At 37.1% G+C, this 26,039-nt stretch overlaps 1 protein-coding gene across 1 annotated transcript; it reads left to right on the top strand.

The window, feature by feature from the left end:
- LOC126018404 (sulfotransferase 1C2-like) lies at positions 1–24,312 on the top strand. The gene is made up of 7 exons (XM_049780551.1): positions 1–151; positions 806–931; positions 3,825–3,922; positions 13,074–13,200; positions 13,863–13,957; positions 14,119–14,299; positions 24,200–24,312. The coding sequence occupies exons 1-7, from the start codon at positions 1–3 to the stop codon at positions 24,310–24,312; spliced, it is 891 nt and encodes a 296-aa protein (XP_049636508.1).
- Positions 24,313–26,039: the final 1,727 nt, after the last annotated feature.

Genomic DNA, 26,039 nt, shown 5'->3' with positions numbered 1-26,039 from the left:
ATGGATCTAACCACAGGACTTGAGAGTTCCTCACTACTAAGAGAGGTGGAGGGGGTCCCCCTTTTTGCTGCAACTGCAGATAATTGGAGCCAGATTCAGAACTTTGAGGCCAAGCCTGATGATCTCCTCATCTGTACCTACCCTAAGTCAGGTGATGGTCAGGGAAGAGGGTTGTGAGACCTGGGAATGTTGACTCAGTAGATAATTTACTTACACTAGATTTCACTTACTTAATCTTACTTAAGATTTCTCTTGATAGAACCTTCTACTTAATGTCAAAAAAATCTGACCCTAAGGTTTCAAGATGATGCTCTTTCGTGATCTCTTGATTTATTAAGGAACATGCATAATGGATGACCCATTGGAGGACGCAGCCTGTGTACTCTGCCTTCAACCTTTTCTCTGTGAGACTATTGTGTGATTTTTGTCTTTTCTGCTCTTATCTCAACAGAACTATGATGGCTTTATCTTGAATGGACATTTATCTGTCTTGGCTAACAAGATTCTGACCTGAGTGATGGTTGAGCCACATATACTTTCATTTGTTTCCATATGCTTTTTATTTATTTACTTATTTATTTTTAGTTTGGGGCCACACCAAGCAATGCTCAAGGATTACTCCAGGCCCTGCATTCAGGAATTACTCCCTTTAGTGCATGGGGAAACCAAATGGGATGCTAGGGACTGAACTCGGGTCAGAGAAGTGCAAGTTAAGTGCCTTACTTACTGTGCTCTATTCAGTCCTCAATTGTTTTTTATTTATCAAGACACTTAGGAAAAATTGTCTGATTTTTAATTCTTTCAGGGACAACATGGATTCAAGAAATTGTGGATATGATTGAACAGAATGGGGATGTGAATAAATGCCAGAGAGCAGTCATTCAGCAACGCCATCCTTTTATAGAATGGGCAAGGCCACCCCAACCCTCTGGTAAGTACTTCTCCTCATTGATTAATCACCTTTATTTTTATAAGACAATTTTTTTCAGAGCAGTGTTTTACAGTGGAATAAAGAGGAACTACAGACTCCTTCATTTTCAATATCTTTCTCTCTTCAGATGGTACATTTCTTTTTTAAATTATCTTTATTTAAACACCGTGATTACAAATATGATTATAGTTGTATGATTACAGTCATGTAAAGAACACCCCCCTTCACCAGTGCAACATTCCCACCACCAATTTCTCAGATTTCCCTCCTCCCCACCCCCACACCTGTACTCGAGACAGACTTTCTACTTCCCTCATTCATTCATATTGTTATGATGGTTTTCAGTGTAGTTATTTCTCTAATGTTATTTTCTCTATGTGGTGAGCTTCATGTCATGAGCTGCACCTACCAGCCCTCATCTCTCTTGTCTCTGAGATACTGTAAAAATGTCTTTCATTTTTCTTAAAACCCATAGATGAGTGAAACCATTCTGCGTCTTTCTCTCTCCCTCTGACTTACTTCACTCAGCATAATATATTCCATGTACATCCATGTATAGGAAAATTTCATGACTTCATCTCTCCTGACGGCTGCATAGTATTCCATTGTGTATATGTACCACAGTTTCTTTAGCCACTCATCTGTTGAAGGGCATCTTGGTTGTTTCCAGAGTCTGGCTATTGTAAATAGTGCTGCAATGAATATAGGTGTGAGGAAGGGATTTTTGTATTGTATTTTTGTGTTCCTAGGGTATATTCCTAGGAGTGGAATAGCTGGATCATATGGGAGCTCAATTTCCATATTGCTTTCCATAAAGGTTGTACTAGACGGCATTCCCACCAGCAGTGAAAAAGAGTTCCTTTCTCTCCACATCCCCTCCAGCACTGCTTGTTTTCCTTCTTTGTGATGTGTGCCATGTGTGCCAATCTCAGTGGCGTGAGGTGGTAAGATGGTACATTTCTTACAGTTGATGAACCTAACTTTGCATTTCATCAAGTCTGCAGTTCACCTTTGGGTTTGCTCTTGGTCTTAGTTATACATTCTGTAGATTGGGACAAATGCATAATGACATGTTGCTGGGGACCAACATGTTGCTGGTAAATGGGCCTGAGGCAGGGGTGCTGTGAGGATTAAGAAAATAAGAAAGGGCTGGAGCAATAGCACAGTTATAGGGCATTTGCCTTGCATTTGGCCAACTCAGGATGGACCTGGGTTCTATTCCCACCATCCCATATGGTCCCCTGAACCTGCCAGGAGCGATTTCTGAGCAAAGAACCAAGAGTAACCCCTGAGAGCTGTCAGATGTGGCCCAAAAATTAAAAAAAAAAAAAGAAAGAAAGAAAGAAAGAAAGAACGAGCAAGAATGAAAGAAAGAAAGAAAGAAGAAAGAAAGAAAGAGAAAGAAAGAAAGAAAAAAAGAAAGAAAATAAGACAAACAAAAGAAGAAAAGCATGGGTCAAGGGTCTCATAGCCTCATAGACTGTCATGGACAGAGAGCCCTGACTTTACCTATAGAATTTATTGTTTAGAATACGTAAACAAGGAAAAGGGGCAAATGCTAACAGACAATTGCTATCTTTACTAGTCTAACCTAGCTATACCTTTACATATCACAGAGGCCTGAAAGAGCTAATGCAAAAGTCTCTGAATGTTTTCTGGGAGAGTTGGCAGATAAAAAGTGAATACTGGCACCCATTAATAGGTTGTTTTCTCTGGTATTTAAAATATAAAAGTCCCTAAATCAACGTTTCCCCCCACTCTCCTTGGACTATCATTCTTTCTCGCTCAATCTTCATCAATGTTTATATGTCCAACAGCATGTACTATCATATATTATGCCCTCCCCCAATCTGTAATCCTTTGTGTTCTCTCTGTTCATACCTCCCTGTCTCCTTTCCCCAACTCCATAGTAGTCGCTGATATTTTTTACTGTCTCCATAGCATTGCCTTTCCTACAGCGCCACCTATTTGGAATCCTACTTTAGGTTTTTCAGAGTGTCTTGTTTTACTTAGAAATACGTAAGGTTTTATTCCATGGCCTCTTAGTCTTTATAGTTCATTTCTTTTACACGATGAATAAAATTACTTGCTGTTCATATTAAAATTTTATGTTTAAATATGTTATTTAAATTTTTGAAATTTAAAATTTTGTCGGGGGGAGGCAAATTTGGCTTTGCTCAAAGCTTAGTCCTAGTTCAGCACTCAGGGATCACTCTTTTTTTTGTTTTTGTTTTTTGTTTGTTTTTTTGTTTTTTGTTTTTTTTTCTGATACACCTTGTGACACTCAGGGGTTACTTCTGGCTATGCACTCAGAAATCGCTCCTGGCTTGGGGGACCATATGGGACGTGGAAGGGGTGGGGAGGAAATCAAACTGCGGTCCATCCTAGGCTAGCGCATGCCAGGCAGATGCATTCCTGCTTGCGCCACCACTCTGGCTCCAGGGATCACTCTTGATGAACTCAAGAGATCATTTGCAGTGCTAGAGATCAAACCTAGATTTGGCTGTATGCAAGTTAAGCGCCACAGTATATCTCTGACCCTACTTATTTAAATTTTAAGGCAAATTAAGCTCTTAAAGATAACTACAGAATTTAAGAATAACTCTTTTATGAAACTTTAAATATAGGTGGAATAAAAGTCACCTTACAATATTTGTACTATAGGGGGCTGTCGAGATAGCATGGAGGTAAGGCGTTTACCTTTCATGCAGAAGGTCATCGGTTTGAATCCTAGCATCCCATATGATCCCCTGTGCTTGCCAGGAGCGATTTCTGAGCATGAAGCCAGGAGAAACCTTTGAGCGCTGCCGAGTGTGACCAAAAACAAAAAAACAAAACAAAACAAACAAAAATAATATTTGTACTATATAAAAATTTTTTGGTTGCTCTAAAGGTGTGAAAAATGCCGAAGCAATGCCCTCTCCGCGAATACTGAGGACTCACCTTCCCACTCAACTATTACCTCTGTCTTTCTGGAAAAAGGACTGCAAGGTAAGACAAAAATAGTGTCCCTGAGGAAGGAGAAAATGTGAGTAACTCGAAAACAAATCTTTTAGACCCTCATTCAGAATACATCTGATCATTTTTACTTATGCAATATCAATAAAGTGCTGGAAACTTGTCAGCAAAAAAAATTAAAACATAAAGTTCTATACTCAGCAGGAATTTTACCTGAACAGTTTAAAACAGACAGAGAGACAAATTGAAATTGAAACTGTATTGAGGGTATTTGATGACCTGAATAACTTAGAAATTTCAATTAAAATATTTAAAGTCATAATAATTGTAAAATTATCAATAATATAGTTTCAGGCATACTATATTCCAACTACTCTCACTACTGGTGTTCTCAATGTCCTCATATTATGTCCTACCGACCTTCCCTCTTCTCCTTAACAATCATCATTTTAAATATAATTATTGCATCTGAATCCCAGGTTTTCAACACTCTTGGCTCTATTGAAGTAGCTCACCTCTGCACCACTTATGTTTTCTCTCTACACTCTTGCCCCTGTGTGACCTCTAGACTGTCTTTTCTTACTCCCTTCTCCAATTGTCTCCATCTCTGGATCTCTCATTTCTGTGATATAGGACAAGGGTTTCAAATCTTTGATATTTCCTATTCTCTTATGTCAACCTGTGTCACAGATAAATGATAGCATCTGTTACTGACTTCTGTCTCATTTACTGCACTTAACAACATGCACCAGCTCCAACAAGTTGCAACAAATTCCACAATTTCATTATTTTTTCTGACTACATATTATTGCTATGGATTTATACACTCATCTATTAGTAAACATTTATTGAGTTTGTTTCATATCCTAGCTACTACTAAGTGCTGCAATGAAAAAAAGTGTGATTATGATTTTTTGGATAAATGTTTATATATATATACATATATATATACATATATTTGGTTTTTGGGTCACACCCGGCAGCTCTCAGGGGTTCTTCCTGGCTCTACGCTCAGAAATCGCTCCTGGCAGGCTCAGGGGACCATATGGGATGCCGGGATTCGAACCACTATTCTTTTGCATGCAAGGCAAATGCCCTACCTCCATGCTATCTCTCCAGCCCCAATGTTTTTTATATCTTATGGATATATAATAAAAAGTGAAATTGGGGTTGGAATGGTAGTACAGTCATAGGATGTTTGCCTTACATGCAGCTGACCCAGGACAAACTTGGGTTCAATCCTGGAATCCCATATGGTCTTCAGAGCCAGGAGCAATTTCTGAGAGCAGAGCCAGAAGTAACCCTTGAGAGCTGCCAGGTGTAGCCCTAAAAAAAAAAAAAAAGTAAAATTGTTGGCATATAGAGGGGACCACTATTCTTAGTTTTTGGGAAAGGTCTATACTTTTTTTCCAAAGGGCTGAACCAAATAATATTTCCTACCAGCAGTTAATAAAATTTTTTTTTCATTACATGTTGCCAAGACAGTGTTTCTTGTGTTTCAAATGTTTCTCACTATCTCATTGTCATCTTAGATTTATTGTTGAGTGCTTAATATATTTCTTTATTTAGATTTATTTTTGAGTGCTTAATATATCTTGGTTATATTTTTATCTGATGTGCTATGTGCAAATATTTTCTCCCATTCAGCAGGATGCCTTTTAAGTTTTGGTTGATTTATTTTTTTAAAGCAGAAACATTTTGAATTTTATGTAATTGCATTTGTTAATTTTTTTTTGCTTCTTTGTTTTTGAGCAATTCCCTGGCTTTGAGCTCAGGAATCACTCCTGGTGGGCACATGGGTACCATATGAATTACTGGGGATTGAACTTGAGTTGACTGCACGCAAGGCAAATGCCCTACCTGCTGTACTATCACTGGCCCCCACTCGTTAATTTTTTGTTTCTGTTGTCTTTGCCAATTGAATTATATTATTGAAATAACCATGGAGGTTCAAATCCTAAAGTTTCCTGCTTATATTTTTCTCATTTCTCTAATGGATTCTGCTCTAATCTCTAGGTCTTTGGTTTACTTTAAATTGACTTGGGGAAGGTGTGCTTAGGATTCAGTTTCATTTTTTGCATGTGACTCTAGTTCTCCCAACACTGTTGAAAGATCCAGAAAAGTGAAGAGCTAAAACTAGAACTCCTAAAGGGCTACATTCACCATAGACATGTGGAAGAAACAGAGACAAACCAAAGGAAATTTCCCTGGGAATATTTTAAAATGATTTTTGACTTTTTAAAAATAATTTTTCTTGAAGTAGTATAACCATGAACATTATGTCATTGTCATTTGAGGGTCAATCAGTCTAGAGACATAGGTTCAAGATGGGTGTGAATGGGTCAAGAAAGAGCTTTCTTTTCCGTCTAGAGTACAGGTGGGGGTGGAGTGGGGAGGAGGGAGATTTGGGACATTGGTGATGAGACTATTGCACTGGTGAAGGGGGTATTCTTTACATGACTGAAACCCAACTACAATCATATTTGTAATCAAGGTGTTAAAATAAAGATATTAATTAAGAAATAATAATAATAATATAAACTATAAACCCCTAAAGCAATCAAAATGATGCTTTAAATATTAAAAATAATATTCAGAGATGATAAAATAGATGATATGAGTGAGCAATTGATTCAAAATAAAATAAAAAAAGAAACCAAAGAGGACACAAGGTAATGGAGACATATATCCTATTCATGGATTGGGAGGTTTAACTTCATTAAACTCATTAAATGGCAATACTTTCCAAGGCATTGTACAGATTTAATGCATTCCCTCTAAGGATACTCATAAATTTTTTTAAATAAGCAGATCAAACACTCCTGAAATTAATTTGGAAAAATAAACATCCATGAATAGCTAAAGTCATCCTTGAGAGAAAGAAGATGGAAGACATCACTTTCTCCAACTTTAAATTGTACTATAAAGCAATCAGAATTAAAACAGCATGATATTGAAATAAAGATAGACCCTCAGATTAATGGAATATACTTAAGTATTATGAGACTTACCCCCAGATATACATTCAATTAATCTTTAATAAAGGGGCAATAAATACAAGATGGTACAAGGAAAGGCTCTGTTCAACAAGTAGTGTTGGAACAACTGCTCAATTGCATGCAAAAAGGTGAGCTCAGACCTCTCTTTAACACCATGCACAAATGTCCATTTAAAATGGATTAAAGTTCTTTTTTTTTTTTTTTTTTGGTTTTTGGGCCACACCCGGTAACGGTCAGGGGTTACTCCTGGCTATTCGCTCAGAAGTTGCTCCTGGCTTGGGGGACCATATGGGATGCCGGGGGATCGAACCGCGGTCCGTCCAAGGCTAGCGCAGGCAAGGCAGGCACCTTACCTCTAGCGCCACCGCCCGGCCCCGATTAAAGTTCTTTATATCAAACCTGAATCCAAAAAGTACATAAATGAAAACATAGGCAAAACACTCCATGACTGTGAGACTAAAGGAATCGTCAAGGTGGAAATACCACTGTCCAAACAAGTTGAAGCACAGATAAATAAATGGGACTACATTAAACTGAGAAGCTTCTGCCCTTTTCAAAGGAAACAGTAACTAGTATATAAAGCGTACCTACTGAATGGGAGAAAATATTCACCTGATATCCATCTGATAAAGTGCTAATATCTCAGATAATAAGGTACTGACAGAACTGAACAAGAAAAAACATCTAATCACCTCAAAATATGGGGAGAAGAAATAAACAGTAAATTCCTCAAAGAAGAAATACAGATGAACCAAAGGCACATGAAAAATGCTCCACATCACTAATAATCAGGAAGATGCAAATCAAAACAACAATAAGGTATTATCTCACAGCACAGTGAATAGCACACATTACAAAAAAATAAGAACAAATAGTGTTAGCATGGATGTGGGGAGAAAGGGCCTCTCATTCGCTTCTGGTGAGAATGCCATCTAGTCCAGCCTCTCTAGAAAACAGAAAGGATATTCTGAATATAGATATTCCTTATAAAACTGGATATTCTGAATATTCTGATTATGGATATTCCTTATAAAACTGGAAATTGAGCTTCCTTATGACCCAGCAACACTACTCCTAAGGATATACATTAGGAACACAATAACACAATATGAAAATGACCCTTGCATTCCTTTGTTCCCTGCAGCACTATTTATAAGAGCCAAGATCTGAAAGCAAATCAGTTGCCCAACAACAGATGAGTAGTAAATGTTATGTGGTATATCTCACAGTGGAATACTATGCAGCCATTAAAATGATGTCAAGAATTTTGCTTATATATGGATAAACATAGATAGTATTATGCTTATTTTGAGTAAAATGAGTCAGAGGGAGCAGAATAAACATAGGGATATCAGAAAATAAAAGATAGTGTGGAGATGTTATCCAGAGACAATAGACATGAAAATCAGAAGGAGCATCCTATGGTAGGCACAAAGAGCTTGCCACAAAAAGCGGAGAGTGCAGATAGGGTACAGAAGGTCTAATATGAAAATGACATTTATGGAAGCCTTTCATTTGCAGTAGTATAAACCACAATGCCACATATAGGAGAGAGGGGAAACAAAGGAAGAGAGAAAGGCAGAAAGTGAGTGAGTGAAGAGAGGGCATCATGGAGGGTGAGAGGGAAACTATTGACATTGGTGGCAGGAAATGCGCACTGGTAAATGATATTATATATTGATGACTATAATTCAATCATGAACAACTTATCTGTGAAAAAACTGTACTATGTACAATATTGTAATCATGGTGTTTAAATAAAAATATATTAAAAAGGAAAAAAGAAAAAAAGAGCTTTCTTGATAATGAGCTGGCATATTGGAAGATGGAACATTCATTTATTCCAAGTAACCATCTTGCCTGCAAGGTCAAATAAAAGGTTTTTTTTCTTTTACTTTTTAAATTAATTGTTTATTAGTCTTTAATTATTTAATTTAAATAAAACTTATTATATTTAATTATTTGTGTACTATATGTTATATATTATAAATAATATTTATTATGTATAAAATTATAAAATAAATCAATTAATTTAATCATTATTAAATTTACTGATTGCTTTTCAGGGTTATATATCTGTTTAGCATAAAAGGTAAAGAGCAAAGAAAAGCAAGTTTTTGAAAGGGAGAATTGCATTCTGTGGGCTCTGACTGATTTATAAATTTTTTTATGCATTGGTTCATAAACACTTTCCATTTGAAAACTTAAAGCAAGGAGTGGACTTCTGGGGGCGTAAAACAAAGCCTTACCTTTATTCTCTGAGGAAATGGTAAAGCAAGAAAATAAGTGCACTATTTTTCTTTTCTTTCTTTTTCTTTTTTTGGTTTTTGGGTCATACCAAATGGCACTCAGGGTTTACTCCTGGCTTTGTGTTCAGAAATTGCTCCAGGCAGTCTTGATATGGGATGCCAGAATTCAAACCAACATTTGTCCTGGGTCGGCTGCATGCAAAGCAAATGCCTGACAGCTGTGCTATATCTCCAGCCCCCAATGCACCATTTTTCTACTTGTCATCTTTTTAATGTAGCTCTTTCCTAGAAAAACTCACAGCTCCTAATTTCTTTGAATGGGCTTCAAATCACACTACCAGTTTTTCCTTTTATCTTTTTTTAGAACTTGGACAGCAAGTTAAATCTGGTTACTCCCAGCTAACTGGGTGCATAGAAATTTGGAATGAAGGATGCTGATGTAATAGAAAAAAAATGACCCTTTGTTCTCTTTTCTTGGGATTCTAACATAAGAGAAAGTATTTTATATGAGGTCTTTCATTTTTATGCATTATTGTCACTGTCAGTTGTTCATTTTAGAAACAGGTTGCTATGACAGACAGTACAGGAGTTAAGTTGCTTGCCTGTGTACAGCTATCCCTGGTTTGATCACTGGACTAAAAATGGTATACTAAGTGTGGTCAAATATCCTCCAAATTTAGAAATAGGGTAATGACTCAGATCTGGTTACTTTTCTTGTGAATGGAGTCATCTTGGCAGAAGAGTGTAGAAGAAAGGTGAGTAAAACAACTGGTATGGTGGGGAAAAGATTCCTTAAAATTAAACTATGTTCTACCTTAAAGGCTCTTCTCATGAATTAAAGTAAAATTTTACCCATGATATATTTGGGAAAGTATAGTTGTTCCTAATTTTTATGAATACACTGTGATTTACAGAATAGTCTCACTCATCTATGAGTTTTAAGAAAAATAAAAGACATTTTTTTGCAATAATTCTCAGAGATAAAGAGAGAAGGGCTGGAAGGTCCAGCTCATGACATGAAGCTCACCACAAAGAGTGATGAATGCAGTTAGAGAAGTAACTACACTGAGAACTATCATAACAATGTGAATGAATGAGGGAAGTGGAAAGCCTGTCTAGAGTACAGGTGGGGGTGGGGCGGGGAAGAGGGAGATTTGGGACATTGGTGGTGGGAATGTTGCACCGGTGAAGGGGAGGTATTCTTTACATGACTAAAACCCAATTACAATCATATTTGTAATCAAGGTGTTTAAGTAAAGATATTAATAAAAAAGAAAATATTTTAGCTTCACCCAAAAAAAATACACCGTGATTTATCGAGTTGTTCATAATACAGTAATTTCAGGCATTAACTGTTCAAATACCAATCTCACCTCAATGTGACCATCTCTTCACCAGTATCTCCAGTTACCCACCCACTACTATAATGTGCTTCCATGTTGATATAAACAAATTTTGCTTACAGCACAAAGGAAACTGGAATTTTCAACAAGGGTCAATTTAAAATTGTTATATCACTCCATGGTGTTACTAAAGGCAATGTTGAAGGATTTACTAAACTTTGGTCAGTTCTAGTTGAGCCTTCTGTGACTAGGTTTGCTGAGCTTAGTATATTTCTATGTAATTTTCCCATCACATTTCCTGTGACACTACTGGACTGACACTATTATAAAATATTGAAGTGTGGCATGGATTTTTATGACTGACTATTCCAGGTTTTGTATATCTAAAATAAATTTGGTGGCTTGAAAGTTTGATAAGGTTTATTTGAGCTGGCCTATTTTTTTCCCACTTCTTCAATATAAGCAGTTTATTAGTTCACAATTAGGGGAGAGAAGTTTAAAAACATAATTTGACAGAACATTCTACTTTCTTTTTATTTTTTAATAATTTTTATTGTGACCAACGTGAATTACAAATCTTTCACAGTATATTTGAGGCACATAGTGGCATTGAATCAGGGGTATTCCTACTGCCAATGTTGTCCTCCCTCCACCCCAGTTCCCAGCATCCCCCTCCTTTGCCCACTGGAATGCTAGGATAACTGGTCCCCTCTGTGTATAGCTTGTTGAAGATTGGCTATCGATTCTGTTGTCATTGTTTTGGGTTTGGTGTTTAAGTCTGATCCTTTTTTTTATTTCTACTCAATGTTCATATGACTGCTTGGTTCTGGCACCATCCATTTTCCCCTCAATTTATGAGGCAGAACAAGATGATTCAAGTTATGTGATTCTGTTTGAAAATAAAGAAAAGAAGAAAAAAAACAAACAAATAAACAAAATACCGGGAGAAGTCCATCTAGAGATTATAAATATCAATTTAAAAAAAAAGAAAGAGAAAAAAGAAAAAGGAAAACATAACAAAAATACAAAAATAAAAAAACAAACCCAAAAACCTACAACAAAAACAAAATAAACAAAACAAAAAAGAAACAAAAATCAAACAAAAAACCAAAACCAGCAACTACAAAAAAGCACCACAGTAACAAATACAACAACCATACAATAACCTCTAGAACAAAAGAAGAAAAGAAAAGAAAAAAGGAAGGAGAGCTGGTGCGGCAAGGTTTTGTTTGTTTGTTTGTTTGTTTTTGTTTTTGCATAGGTACAGTAAATATTGGGGGAAATTAGAAAGGGAATTCCCTTGGCCTGTAGATACAGTGTTTCTCTGCCCTTGACTTTCATCCAATAACTACAGGTTATTACACACTGCTTTTTCACACCTCAAGGACTTTATGGTGCTAGGAAACTTTTTCTCTTAGTTGTGGATGATAGAATCAGGCCTTTTGTTGGGGGCACTAGAGTGTGGCACTAGGCTGCTGTGATTTCATGAAGAAAAAGGAATCTGTCTCATCCATTCTGAGAATGCCACGGAAGTATCAGCCCAACTCAGACAACATGGAAAGAGTCAGTGACTATTATTATTGTTGTTGTTGTTGTTGTTGTTGTTGTTGTTGTTGTTATATTATTATTATTTTGGAGCTTGGTAGAAGAGCTGGGACATTTTTAGCCAAGAAGATGGCCAAGTAAGGGAGACTTTTTCTTATGCTTTCCTTGATGTATTTCAGGATTCAGATCTCATATTATGATCTTTAATCCATTTGAATTCATCTTTCTATCAGTGTGAGAGAGGCATATGATCAAATCTCTTAACCATGAAACTGTTTTGTTTCTTGGGAAACCAAAATAAAGGTGTTGGGATGCTTTTCTTGGTCAATGGTAGATCATTGTTTCTTTATACGAAAGTTGTATTAGAACTTTGATACCAAGGGAATTGTTGCAAGTCAGCCCTTGATGGGGTTGACTGATGGAGGGGGATGGAGAATGAGGTCTTTCCCCTCCAGCTTGGAGCACGCGTCTGCCACCCTGTTCAGCTGGCGGTTCTGAGGTGAAGCGTCGGGTAAACAGCTAGCAGACAGTCAGGCTTGTGAAAATATTAGCTTTATTCGGTGGACAAGACTGAAGCCCAAAGCCTCAGCATCAGTTCCAGCCAAAAAGCCCCCCGCCTTCCACAGACCCTTGCTTTTTATCTCCAAGAATCAGGTACCACCTAATGGTGGGATCAGGTACCACCCAATGGTGGGAGCAGAATCAGGTACCACCCTAGGGTGGGAGCAGAATACAGAGTCACACACTAGGGTAGGGCACAATCACCCATCAGGGTAGGGTCAGTAACATAATAATCCCATTGAAATGTTTACATACACAACAGGAAATAATGAGAAATTAACTACTTAATAGGACTACATTAGAAAAAGAGAGCATATTGTCAGAGATACAGAGGACAGCTAGAAAAGAAGGAACTCAGATATCAAATGCTAAGTCAAAATGCCTGCAAAGGAAGTTAAACGTCATGTGTGCAACCACTCTCAGATTTCAATGTAAGTAAATTGTGAGAAAACCCACTTATTCACCTATTTCTCTTCTTATCCCAAAGTTTCTATATGTAGCTAGAAATGGCAAAGACTGCATGGTTTCCTACTACTATTTCCAAAAGATGAATCAAATGCTTCCTGACCCTGGTACCTGGGAGGAATATTTTGAAAAGTTTACTAAAGGAAAAGGTAAAATCCAAATCTCCACATCATCTTGAATTACCACTAATTCTAGAGTCAATCTAGAAAGCATAAAGAAATTTTGATTCTGGGGCTGGAGAGATAGCATGGAGGTAAGGCGTTTGCCTTTCATGCAGGAGGTCATCGGTTCGAATCCCGGCGCCCCATATGGTCCCCTGTGTCTGCCAGGAGCAATTTCTGAGCCTGGAGCCAGGAATAACCCCTGAGCACTGCCGGGTGTGACCCCCCCAAAAAAAGAAGTTTTGATTCTTTAAAAAGAGGTGTTTTTCCTAGGCATATTCTATTACAGGCTAAAAAACTATACTTTTTCAAGCAAACTCCCACAGCATTAAAAACCCTTAATTCTAGGCTGCCTTATCTGTTAAGTTATCCTTTTCCCAATGGATATCGAAGTCTTACTTTGAGTGCATATATGATTGTACATAATAAATGTGAATCCATAGTTAGCACATTGGAAAAATTTTCCTAAGTTCCTATTCCACATCATTTTCTAACTCAAACATGATTTTTAGGATTATTAGGATATATTTAATGCAGAATTTGCTTTTCTACGTTTTAAACATACTTGAAGTAAATACTTCTATTAGAAGGTTTTGCATTTTCTTAAATATACATATATATATATATATTTGTTTCTTTTTCTGTTATAGTGAATTGGGGTTCCTGGTATGACCATGTGAAAGGATGGTGGGAAATAAAAGAAAGATATAAAGTTCTTTTCATTTTCTATGAGGATATTAAAAAAGTGAGTAAAGGTTTTTAAGAGAAATCACTTAAGATTTTATGCAGAACAATACCAACTTGCTCTAGGCATATACTTTTGGAAGTCATATTCTGAAAAATTGTAATGTGTTCTTTTGATCTTCTCTTTCATTTCAATGCAATGTAATGTTACCCTTACCACAGGATCCAAAGAATGAAATTCGGAAGGTGATGCAGTTCATGGGAAAGAATTTGGATGAAACAGTACTAGATAAAATTGTCCATGAAACATCATTTGAGAAAATGAAAGAAAATCCTATGACAAATCGTTCTACGGTTCCCAAATCTATTCTGGACCAGTCCATTTCCCCATTCATGAGAAAAGGTTTGTGTATCTAAAATGCTATTCAAAATGTAGGTATAAATAAAATATTAAGTTTTATAGCATCATATTGCCTTCCTCTTAGCAACAAGATATTAGATTTTATTAACTACAAGACAGACCATTTATGCTATATGAACTAGGTTGAAAATTTGATGATCTAAAGTGAACTCTTAGAATAATTGGTTTCAAGGAATAGAGTTCTAGTTCCAGTAAGTCTTTTTGTAAGGTTTTCCTGGAATTACAAAAGGAATGCAGTCTCATATAAAGTTAGAAACAAAAGTCACTGATCTAGATTTTATTGGAGTACCTAGAGAAGAGGTACAATGCAACAATCTTGTTGACTAAGCTTATTTCTATTTAGCTACCAGTACATTATTTTAAAAAATATTGAGCACTTCCCAGTCTCTTTACTTCTTATTATATCTTTTACTTTGTACTTTTACTCATATATATATATATATATATATATATATTAACTTCTGTTGATATGCTTTTGCTCTTAATTCAGTCTTGATCAAAGCTACTCCATGTTAAGATTTTTAACTCTACTGTTGAGAGCTGCCTCATTCTCTTAATAGTTCTCAGTTCTACTTTCCAAAATAGGAATTTGAATTGGTTCAGGTAACATTCTTAAGGGGCAATAACACAGAAATTCAGGTATTTATAAAAAAAACTTTAATAAATGTCTTATCCAATATTTTAGGAATTCCCCAAACAACCCTATTAAAAATGGTCAAATCCCTCAAAAGACTCACCACAAGGAATATATGCATATAATAAAGAGGTAGAGAGAAGATATACATTTTTACATCAAAGAAATAAAAACAAATATAATATCACTTTGCCTTTTTTATAATGCCCAAAGTTAACTGCTATGATCAAATTAAATACTTGTGAGAATGTGTAGCAACAAAATAATTAAATTTCTGATTCAGTTAACTGGGACATGAATTTGGTGGTTTCTTGAAAAAGCAAACATATTGAGAGAATGATCCAGCAATCTTGCTTCTTAGTATATACTGGAGAAGATTGCTAAATTATATTCATATAAAATGCTGGGCATGAATAGAGGTTTATATCAGGGTTGGGGGTCTTGGGAATACACAATGATGTGAAACCATGTAGTTACAGGTATCAAACTTTTTTATTCATGCAAAGTATGTCCTTCAGATTGTTTATGATAGCATAGTTGTCAAAGTTTGGAAGCAAGTTAGTAGCTCTTACTATAAGGTAAATATGTAAATTTTAGGTATCCATATAATGGCACTATTTAGAGATTAAAAGAAATGAATTCTTTTTTTTTTTGCATATTTTTTTTTATTTAAACACCTTGATTACATACATGATTGTGTTTGGGTTTCAGTCATAAAAGGAACACCACCCATCACCAGTGCAACATTCCCATCACCCAAGTCCCAAATCTCCCTCCTCCCCACCCAACCCCTGCCTGTACCCTAAACAGGCTCTACATTTCCCTCGTACATTCTCAATATTAGGACAGTTCAGAATGTAGTTATTTCTCTAACTAAACTCATCACTCTTTGTGGTGAGCTTCCTGAGGTGAGCTGGAACTTCCAGCTCTTTTCTCTTTTGTGTCTGAAAATTATTATTACAAGGGTGTCTTTCATTTTTCTTAAAACCCATAGATGAGTGAGACCATTCTGCGTTTTTCTCTCTCTCTGACTTATTTCACTCAGCATAATAGATTCCATGTACATCCATGTATAGGAAAATTTCATGACTTCATCTCTCCTGACAGCTGCATAATATTCCATTGTGTATATGTACCACAGTTTCTTTAGCCATTCGTCTGTTGAAGGGCATCTTGGTTGTTTCCAGAGTCTTGCTATGGTAAATAGAGCTGCAATGAATATAGGTGTAAGGAAGGGGTTTTTGTATTGTATTTTTGTGTTCCTAGGGTATATTCCTAGGAGTGGTATAGCTGGATCGTATGGGAGCTCGATTTCCAGTTTTTGGAGGAATCTCCATATCGCTTTCCATAAAGGTTGAACTAGACAGCATTCCCACCAGTAGTGGATAAGAGTTCCTTTCTCTCCACATCCCCGCCAACACTGTTTATTCTCATTCTTTGTGATGTGTGCCATTCTCTGGGGTGTGAGGTGGTATCTCATCGTTGTTTTGATTTGCATCTCCCTGATGATTAGTGATGTGGAACATTTTTTCATGTGTCTTTTGGCCATGTGTATTTCTTCTTTGTCAAAGTGTCTGTTCATTTCTTCTCCCCATTTTTTGATGGGGTTAGATGTTTTTTTCTTGTAGAGTTCTGTCAGTGCCTTGTATATTTTGGAGATTAGCCCCTTATCTGATGGGTATTGGGTGAATAGTTTCTCCCATTCAGTGGGTGGCTCTTGTATCCTGGGCACTATTTCCTTTGAGGTGCAGAAGCTTCTCAGCTTAATATATTCCCATCTGTTAATCTCTGCTTTCACTTGCTTGGAGAGTGCAGTTTCCTCCTTGAAGATGCCTGTAATGTCCTGGAGTGTTTTGCCTATGTGCTGTTCTATATATCTTATGGTTTTGGGGCTGATATCGAGGTCTTTAATCCATTTGGATTTTACCTTTGTACATGATGTTAGCTGGGGGTCTAAGTTTAATTTTTTGCAAGTGGCTATCCAATTGTGCCAACACCACTTGTTGAAGAGGCTTTCCCTGCTCCATTTAGGATTTCCTGCTCCTTTATCAAAAATTAGATGGTTGTATCTCTGGGGAACATTTTCTGAGTATTCAAGCCTATTCCACTGATCTGAGGACCTATCCTTATTCCAATACCATGCTGTTTTGATAACTGTTGCTTTGTAGTACAGTTTAAAGTTGGGAAAAGTAATTCCTCCCATATTCTTTTTCCCAATGATTGCTTTAGCTATTCGAGGGTGTTTATTGTTCCAAATGAATTTCAAAAGTGTCTGATCCACTTCTTTGAAGAATGTCATGGGTATCTTTAGAGGGATCGCATTAAATCTGTATAATGCCTTGGGGAGTATTGCCATTTTGATGATGTTAATCCTGCCAATCCATGAGCAGGGTATGCGTTTCCATTTCCGTGTGTCCTCTCTTATTTCTTGGAGCAGAGTTTTATAGTTTTCTTTGTATAGGTCCTTCACATATTTAGTCAAGTTGATTCCAAGATATTTGAGTTTGTGTGGCACTATTGTGAATGGGGTTGTTTCCTTAATGTCCATTTCATCCTTATTACTATTGGTATATAGAAAGGCCATTGATTTTTGTGTGTTAATTTTGTAGCCTGCCACCTTGCTATATGAGTCTATTGTTTCTAGAAGCTTTTTGATAGAGTCTTTAGGGTTTTCTAAGTAGAGTATCATGTCATCTGCAAACAGTGAGAGCTTGACTTCTTCCTTTCCTATCTGGATTCCCTTGATATCCTTTTCTTGCCTAATCGCTATAGCAAGTACTTCCAGTGCTATGTTGAATAGGAGTGGTGAGAGAGGACAGCCTTGTCTTGTGCCAGAATTTAGAGGGAAGGCTTTCAGTTTTTCTCCATTGAGGATAATATTTGCCACTGGCTTGTGGTAGATGGCCTTCACTATATTGAGAAAGGTTCCCTCCATTCCCATCTTGCTGAGAGTTTTGATCAAGAATGGGTGTTGGACCTTATCAAATGCTTTCTCTGCATCTATTGATATGATCATGTGGTTTTTATTTTTCTTGTTATTGATGTTGTGTATTATGTTGATAGATTTACGGATGTTAAACCAGCCTTGCATTCCTGGGATGAAACCTACTTGATCGTAGTGGATGATCTTCTTAACGAGGCATTGAATCCTATTTGCCAGGATTTTGATGAGGATCTTTGCATCTGCATTCATCAGTGATATTGGTCTGTAATTTTCTTTTTTGGTAGCGTCTCTGTCTGGTTTAGGTATCAAGGTGATGTTGGCTTCATAAAAGCTATTTGGGAGTGTTTCTGTTTGTTCAATTTCATGAAAGAGTCTTGCCAAGATTGGCAGTAGTTCCTCTTGGAAAGTTTGATAGAATTCATTAGTGAATCCATCTGGACCTGGGCTTTTGTTTTTCGGCAGACATTTGATTACTGTTTTAATTTCATCAATGGTGATGGGGGTGTTTAGATATGCTACATCCTCTTCCTTCAACCGTGGAAGATTATAAGAGTCCAAGAATTTATCCATTTCTTCCAGGTTCTCATTTTTAGTGGCGTAAAGTTTTTCAAAGTAGTTTCTGATTACCCTTTGAATCTCTGTCATATCAGTAGTGATCTCTCCTTTTTCATTCCTGATACGAGTTATCAAGTTTCTCTCTCTCTCTTTCTTTGTTAGGTTTGCCAGTGGTCTATCAATCTTGTTTATTTTTTCAAAGAACCAACTTCTGCTTTCGTTGATCTTTCGGATTGTTTTTTGAGTTTCCACTTCGTTGATTTCTGCTCTCAGCTTTGTTATTTCCTTCTGTCTTCCTATTCTTGGGTCCTTTTGTTGAGCATTTTCTAGTTCTATTAGCTGTGTCATTAAGCTACTCAGGTAAGCTCCTTCTTCCTTCCTGATGTGTGCTTGCAAAGCTATAAATTTTCCTCTCAGTACTGCTTTTGCTGTGTCCCATAAGTTCTGAGAGTTTGTGTCTTTATTGTCATTTGTTTCCAGGAACCTTTTTATTTCCTCCTTGATTTCATCTCGGACCCACTGGTTATTGAGCATGAGGCTGTTTAACTTCCAGGTGTTAAAGTGTTTCTTCTGAGTCCCTTTGGAATTCACAAATAATTTCAGAGCCTTGTGGTCAGCGAAGGTAGTCTGCAAAATTTCTATCCTCTTGATCTTATGGAGGTATGTTTTATGTGCCAGCATGTAGTCTATCCTGGAGAATGTCCCATGTACATTGGAGAAGAATGTGTATCCAGGTTTCTGGGGATGGAGTGTCCTATATATATCCACTAGGCCTCTTTCTTCCATTTCTCTCCTCAGGTCTAGTATATTCTTGTTGGGTTTCAGTCTGGTTGACCTGTCCAGTGTTGACAAAGCCGTGTTAAGGTCCCCCACAATTATTGTGTTGTTGTTGATATTATTTTTCAGATTTGTCAACAGTTGTATTAAATATTTTGCTGGCCCCTCATTCGGTGCATATATGTTTAGGAGAGTGAATTCTTCCTGCTCTACGTACCCCTTGATTAATATAAAATGTCCATCTTTGTCCCTTACAACCTTCCTGAGTATAAAGTTTGCATTATCTGATATTAGTATGGCCACTCCAGCTTTTTTATGGGTGTTGTTTGCTTGGATAATTTTTCTCCAGCCTTTTATTTTGAGTCTATGTTTGTTCTGACTATTCAGGTGCGTTTCTTGTAGGCAGCAGAAGGTTGGATTGAGTTTTTTGATCCATTTAGCCACTCTGTGTCTCTTAACTGGTGCATTTAGTCCATTGACGTTGAGAGAAAGAATTGTCCTGGGATTTAACGCCATCTTTATTTCAAAAATTGGTGTGTCTTTTGGGTAGTCTTGTCTTAGATTAGGTCTTTCAGTTTTTCTCTTAAGACTGGTTTTGTGTCTGTGAAGTTTCTGAGCTGTTTTTTGTCTGTGAAACCATGTATTCTTCCATCAAACCGGAAAGTGAGTTTTGCTGGGTATAGTATTCTGGGTGAAGCATTCATTTCATTCAGTCTTGTCACAATATCCCACCACTGCTTTCTGGCATTGAGTGTTTCTGGTGACAGGTCTGCTGTAAATCTCAGGGAAGCTTGCTTGAACATGATTTCCCCTTTTGATCTTGCTGTTTTCAGAATTCTGTCTCTATCTGTGGGATTTGTCATTGTGACTAGGATGTGTCTTGGGGTGGTTTTTCTGGGGTCTCTTTTGGTTGGTACTCTTCGGGCATGCAGGATTTGATCACATATATTCTTTAGCTCTGGAAGTTTCTCTTTAATGATGTTCTTGACCATTGATTCTTCCTGGAAATTTTCTTCCTGGGTCTCTGGGACTCCAATGATTCTTAAGTTGTTTCTGTTGATCTTATCATAGACTTCTATTTTCGTCTGTTCCCATTCTTTGACTAATTTTTCCATTGTCTGCTCATTTGCTTTAAGTTTTTTGTCCAATCTCTCCTGCTGTATGGAATTGTTATGTATCTCATCTTCCACAGCACCAAGTCTATTCTCAGCTTCTGATACCCTGTCCCAGAGCTTATCCATTTTGTCATTCACTTCGTTTACTGACTTTTTCAGTCCTGTTAGTTGACATGTTATTTCAGTTTGGAGTTTTGTCATTTCTGCCTTCATATTTTCTTGGTTCTTATTAGTGTTCTGTTCAACTCGATCCATGGTTTCTTGGAGTCTGTTGAGCACCTTCCATATTGCTAGTCTAAAGTCCTTATCTGAGAGGTTGATTAGTTGTTCAGTCATTATCTGGTCCTCAGAATTGTCATCTTCATTCTCTATGTCTGATGCTGGCCTGCGTTGTTTCCCCATTGTCACACTTGTATTGTGGGTTTTTCTACGTGTTGTGGTGGTATTCATTGTCTATATGATGTAGGCAGCACACTCCTCTGGCTTCTCCCTTTCTGGATGGGCTGACTTGCCTCTAAGGGAGGGGAGTCCTCCGTGGATGAAGCCTCACACTGGGTCAAATCTTAGGCCCGAGCATGCAACAGAGAAGACAGTCCAGAGAGAAATGTTTGCTTCTGTGATATAGCGCCGTTCTTAGTGTGATTTTTCCTTCTTGTTGCAATGGAGTTCTTTCCTTAGAAAGAGTGCACGGCCGCGTAGCGAAGCGGAGCGGCCGTGCTCCTCTGAGCCTCTTTTTGCCCCACTCGCAAGAGTTTCACGCAAGAGGACAGTAGACAGACATAGACAGGTCACACTCACAGTCTTTCACAGTTGAGCCCCACTGGGCCGGTGTACTTTCGCGGATTTTCCCCGCCTGGTGTCACACACAGGGAGCCGGCTTTTGCCCAGATAGCATTGTTATCTCTTCCCGAATGTAGTTTCTTTGGAGTTAGCTTCCCAGGGCTCTGAGGAGAGCTTCCAGAGTTCAGGAAAGACAGAGAAGGGTAGGACAGGGCTCCCTTCCGGTGCTCAGTTCCTCAGAAGAAGCACAGCCCGGTGGAGATTCTGCAGGTAGAGCAGTCAGCACTCTGCCTGGAAACCCCCACCTGCAGCCATTTCTCACTCACTCACTGGCTCGCTGGGTAGCTCCCGAATGTAGTTTCTTTGGGGTTCGCTTCCCAGGGCTCTGAGGAGAGCTTCCAGAGTTCAGGAAAGACAGAGAAGGGTAGGACAGGGCTCCCTTCCGGTGCTCAGTTCCTCAGAAGAAGCCAGAAATGAATTCTTAAGCTCTTAAAAGACATGGGAGTCTCTTAAATATATACCAAGCAAACAAAGCTGATCTTTGAAGGTTTCACATTGTGCTTTTAACTATGTGATATTGCAGAAAAAACGTACCTTGGATGCAATGAAAAGATGAGGTTTCTATGGGTTGGGATAGAGGAGAAATAATTAGGTATAATACTGAATTTTGAAGGCCATGAAAATACTCAGGATGTTATTTTAAAGATGTTTATACTTTGGATATGCAACACCAAGTTAACCTTCAGGTATGATCGTAGAGGCTAATCTTTGTAAAATATATACCTTCCTGGTGAGTGATTTTGGTGATGTACTGACTTTACATGTGTTAGGGAAGGAGATGGGTGGGAAAACTATATATCTTTTTTTCAGTTTTATTATAAACCTCACCTTTCTAAATATATTATACAAAAACGACATTAAATCAATACAGTTTCTTCAAGCTTAAAAAAATTAATACAAGGGAACTGAGGAATTCTCTTGCTAGTCAGGAACACTTGCCATTTGTTTTGCATTTACATGCAGAGACCCAAGTTTGGTCTCAGGCACTTCAAGGGCCCTGTAAGCATCTTTGGGTATGGTACTGATTAGCTCCAACACCTCCTAGCCAGAGCAGCACCATGTCTCTGTTGTTAGATTCAGTTGAATGAATATCTTAGGAATGCTGCCATTCCAGGCTCTTGGGTACCACTCATGAGATATCTAAAACATCAAAATAAAATTTAAAACATACTACCATAAAACCATATATATAATTATATATAGTATATTATTAAATAAATAAATTATAAATACATAAATTAAATAAATAATTAAATTAAATCAACTAAATCAATAAATTATATATACATACACACTGTTGTTTTGGTGGTCACACTCAGCAATAGTTATGGCTTATTCCTCACTGTGTTCAGAGTGTCCAACCTGTTGCAATATCACTTCAGCCTCTCTCTCTCTCTCTGTCTCTCTTTCTCTCTCTCTGTCTCTCTTCTCTCTGTCTCTCTTCTCTCTGTCTCTCTTCTCTCTGTCTCTCTTTTCTCTCTCTCTCTCTCTCTCTCTCTCTCTCTCTCTCTCTCTCTCTCTGTCACACACACACACACACACAAATCTTGCTTTTCAGAGGTAAGCACCAGACAGCAAAAATGCTTCCCACCTGATTTATAAACATACTTTTTTATTTTCACAACACTGGAATCACTGGAATTATTATGTGCTTTACAACTTTTCTTTTTTCTCTTTTCTTCCTCTTCCTCTTTCCCCCTTCTTCTTCTTACATATGACTATCTTTACTTTCTTTAATTTTCCAATATAAAATAGCTTCTCATGATACTGAAACAAATAGAACTAATTATTTTTTCTTCAGATGGTAATGATTTGTCAAGTAAGTTTCTCTTCTCTTCTTCAGATCTCTATTCTATACCTATCTCTATATCTATCTCTATACTACTCTTCCCTTGGACTGGTATATGTATTTATAAACAGACAAAAAAAACCCCTATGTTGTTCCTCAAAACACAAATGCAGTTATAGCATACACTATTGCTAATCATAATAATATCTACTATTCTTTCAGAGCAAGGCAATTGTACCACCTAGTTCACTGTTCTTCATAGTCTCATGTACCAAAGAATGGATATATAATAATTCATCCAACTATTATTCTAGTGATAGATACTATAGAAATTTTCCATTTTTCTTATGAATAATACTACCGAAATATATTGATACATTTGGGAGGGCTCAGGCCCGGCAGTACTTAGGATTTACTCCTGGCTCTATACTCAGGGATTACTACTGTCAGAGTTTGGGGAACCATATAGAATTGCAAGGTAAGTATACTACCTGATGACTATCACTGTGGCCTCACATGGACATGCTTTTTTGTTCTCATGTTTTATTTCTGACAAAGTTTTCTGGGAAAACCACACATGTATTTAAGTATTTTCCCTAAGAAGTTATTTTAGTAATTACTACTTGTTAAAAAATAAGTTATATCATTAATAGATGCCCCAAGTCTTTTTTAAACTGTAAATATAATTTGCACATAAAACACACAGATTTTAATGTATAATCTGATAACCGTTTATACACATACATAATAATCATCCCTAAACATTAAACATTTGTCTTATTCTGGAAAGTTTCTGTTCAACCCTTTTCTGGCAAATATACTGCCAGGGAGAAACAAGGTTTTGATTTTTACTCCCAATGTATTGGTTTTACTGTTTGAGGGTTTTGTATAAATGAAATTATCCAGTATGTAAATTCTTGTGTCTGGTATCCTTTTTGCAGTGCAGTGCTTTGAAACTCTTTATGTAGTTATTCTATAGTTTATTCTTTTTTTTTAATTTTCTCTGTAGCAGTATACACTGAGAATATAGACCAGGTAGAGCCACGTCATTAGGTTCTTTGATTCAGTTTAGTCCTTGGACATAGCTCCTTGTACAACAAATAGGTGAATGTATGCACCGAGGGTCTTTGAGTTAAAACAGGTCTATATTATAGCCAAATCACTTTTTTAGGCTACAAAAACTTTATTTGAAGAATAACGCATATTTACATGTGGATTTCTTTTGCAGGAACTGTTGGAGATTGGAAAAACCACTTCACTGTGGCTCAGAATGAGAAGTTTGATGAAATCTATAGGGAAAAGATGGGAGGAACTTCAATAAACTTCTGCATGGAACTCTGAGATTTAAATAATAAAGTGATGACGACAAGAGTGCAGACACCATCTTCATACTTCCAGTCCAGCTCAAAGAATCTCTGATAGTACTTTGAAAATTGCATGATTGTTCTAGAATTTCTACTTGATAATAGTAATTGTCCATTTTTCTTTAAAATCATATGTCTAATGATTATTTTCTCAACCAAGGACTAAATTTTTTTATATTAATGTATTTTCTGATGTCTGTCCTGACCATTCAAAAACCTCTTGTTGTGTTGGGCTCTGGATTTCCCCCAAGTAGTCTTGAGGAAATGGGTTCTGAGTGTCTTTCTTGTATAAAAGGGAAGCATAGAAAAGAGGAGGGGAAATGGCAGAAGACCAAAAACTGACTTAAAAAGTTAAAGTGCACAGTTATATGGAAAACAGAATGAAAAAGAGTATTTTTGGGGGGAAACAGTCATATCTATGTAAAAGCAAAACTTTGAAGACAGAGTGAAGTAGCAGCAAAAGCATCAGTGTAAGTTTACAGATCATCTCAACTTCAACACTACCTTCTGGGGAGCCCCTCATAATCCTGCAAAGTGCCCCATTCAGTATTTCCTCAAGGCTTAGTTCCTTTGCTGCATATTTACCTGTATTTTTCTACTTCTCTCACTATATTATGATTCTTATGCCTTCACTTATATATCTTATTCAACACTTTGCTTCCAGTATCTAATAAAATACCTGGAACATAATAGGTATACAGAAAGTATTTGTTAATAAGTGAGTGCTTGCATGTACAGATAACTATAAAAAAAGTATATGAATTTCATATAATTAATTCCCAATCTGAATTCCAATGAATGGCATAGGATTGAAATAGTTTACCTGGAGGGCAAATAGTAGAAGAGTGCATAAAACTAATGGAAAAAACCTATCATCTTGGCAATTGTAAAGATCAGGACAAACTATTCTTATGAGGTGAGGTAATAGTGGTGAAGAAACATCTATTGATTAACATTCTAAACAATTTTGCTTGATTATGACTGAATTACAATAATATATCTATAAACTTCAAATGATCACCTTTTATACTATATAAAAGTTGTATTTACCCTCTCTACGAATTATAAAATTAAACTATTAAATTTATGCTGTTGTCTTCATTACCATTGTCTGGAAGTTAATTGAGGTACCCTGTAAGGAACCCCTCCCCAATACCCTATGTTAATATCACCTGGATGGTCAGACCCACCCACACCTGGGAGGGATCTGCGATTTGGAATAAAGAATATAAGATGTTGCCTGTGGGGAAGGAGGCAGCAAGGAAGCGTAGAGGGAAGCTGAAAGGGAGACAGAAGCAGAGAGCCAGAGGAAGTTGCTTAGAGGAAGCTGCTTGAAATAAGCTGAGCTTAGAAGCCACATGAGGAAATGCACATGGCAGATAGGGCCTTGGAATAAAGCCCGCTGACTCCTAGGAAACTTTAACTGCCTGCCTGTGAAATTATTTCGCCGTTACTACCCTTCTCCAAACCCTCCAGCAGGAGAAGTAAAAGCTCCGTGCTGAGAAAGGCCTCACCCCAACACTAGGACTTTAGACTTTTTATTTTATAATTAAAACAACAGTACCCCTTTATAGAACAGGCCTCTATCAATCTAACACACACATGCTACCACAACTTTTTCTTTTTTTTTTTTTAACAGATTACATTTAGTTCAGAATGCTTGATGCACATTTCAGGAACAATGAATGACCTTGAAGTATTTTA

The sequence above is a fragment of the Suncus etruscus genome, chromosome 9, assembly GCF_024139225.1.
Source record: "Suncus etruscus isolate mSunEtr1 chromosome 9, mSunEtr1.pri.cur, whole genome shotgun sequence".
Lineage (NCBI taxonomy): Eukaryota > Metazoa > Chordata > Mammalia > Eulipotyphla > Soricidae > Suncus > Suncus etruscus.
Note: the sequence above shows the minus strand (reverse complement) of the source record. Positions and strands in the feature narration are given on the sequence as shown.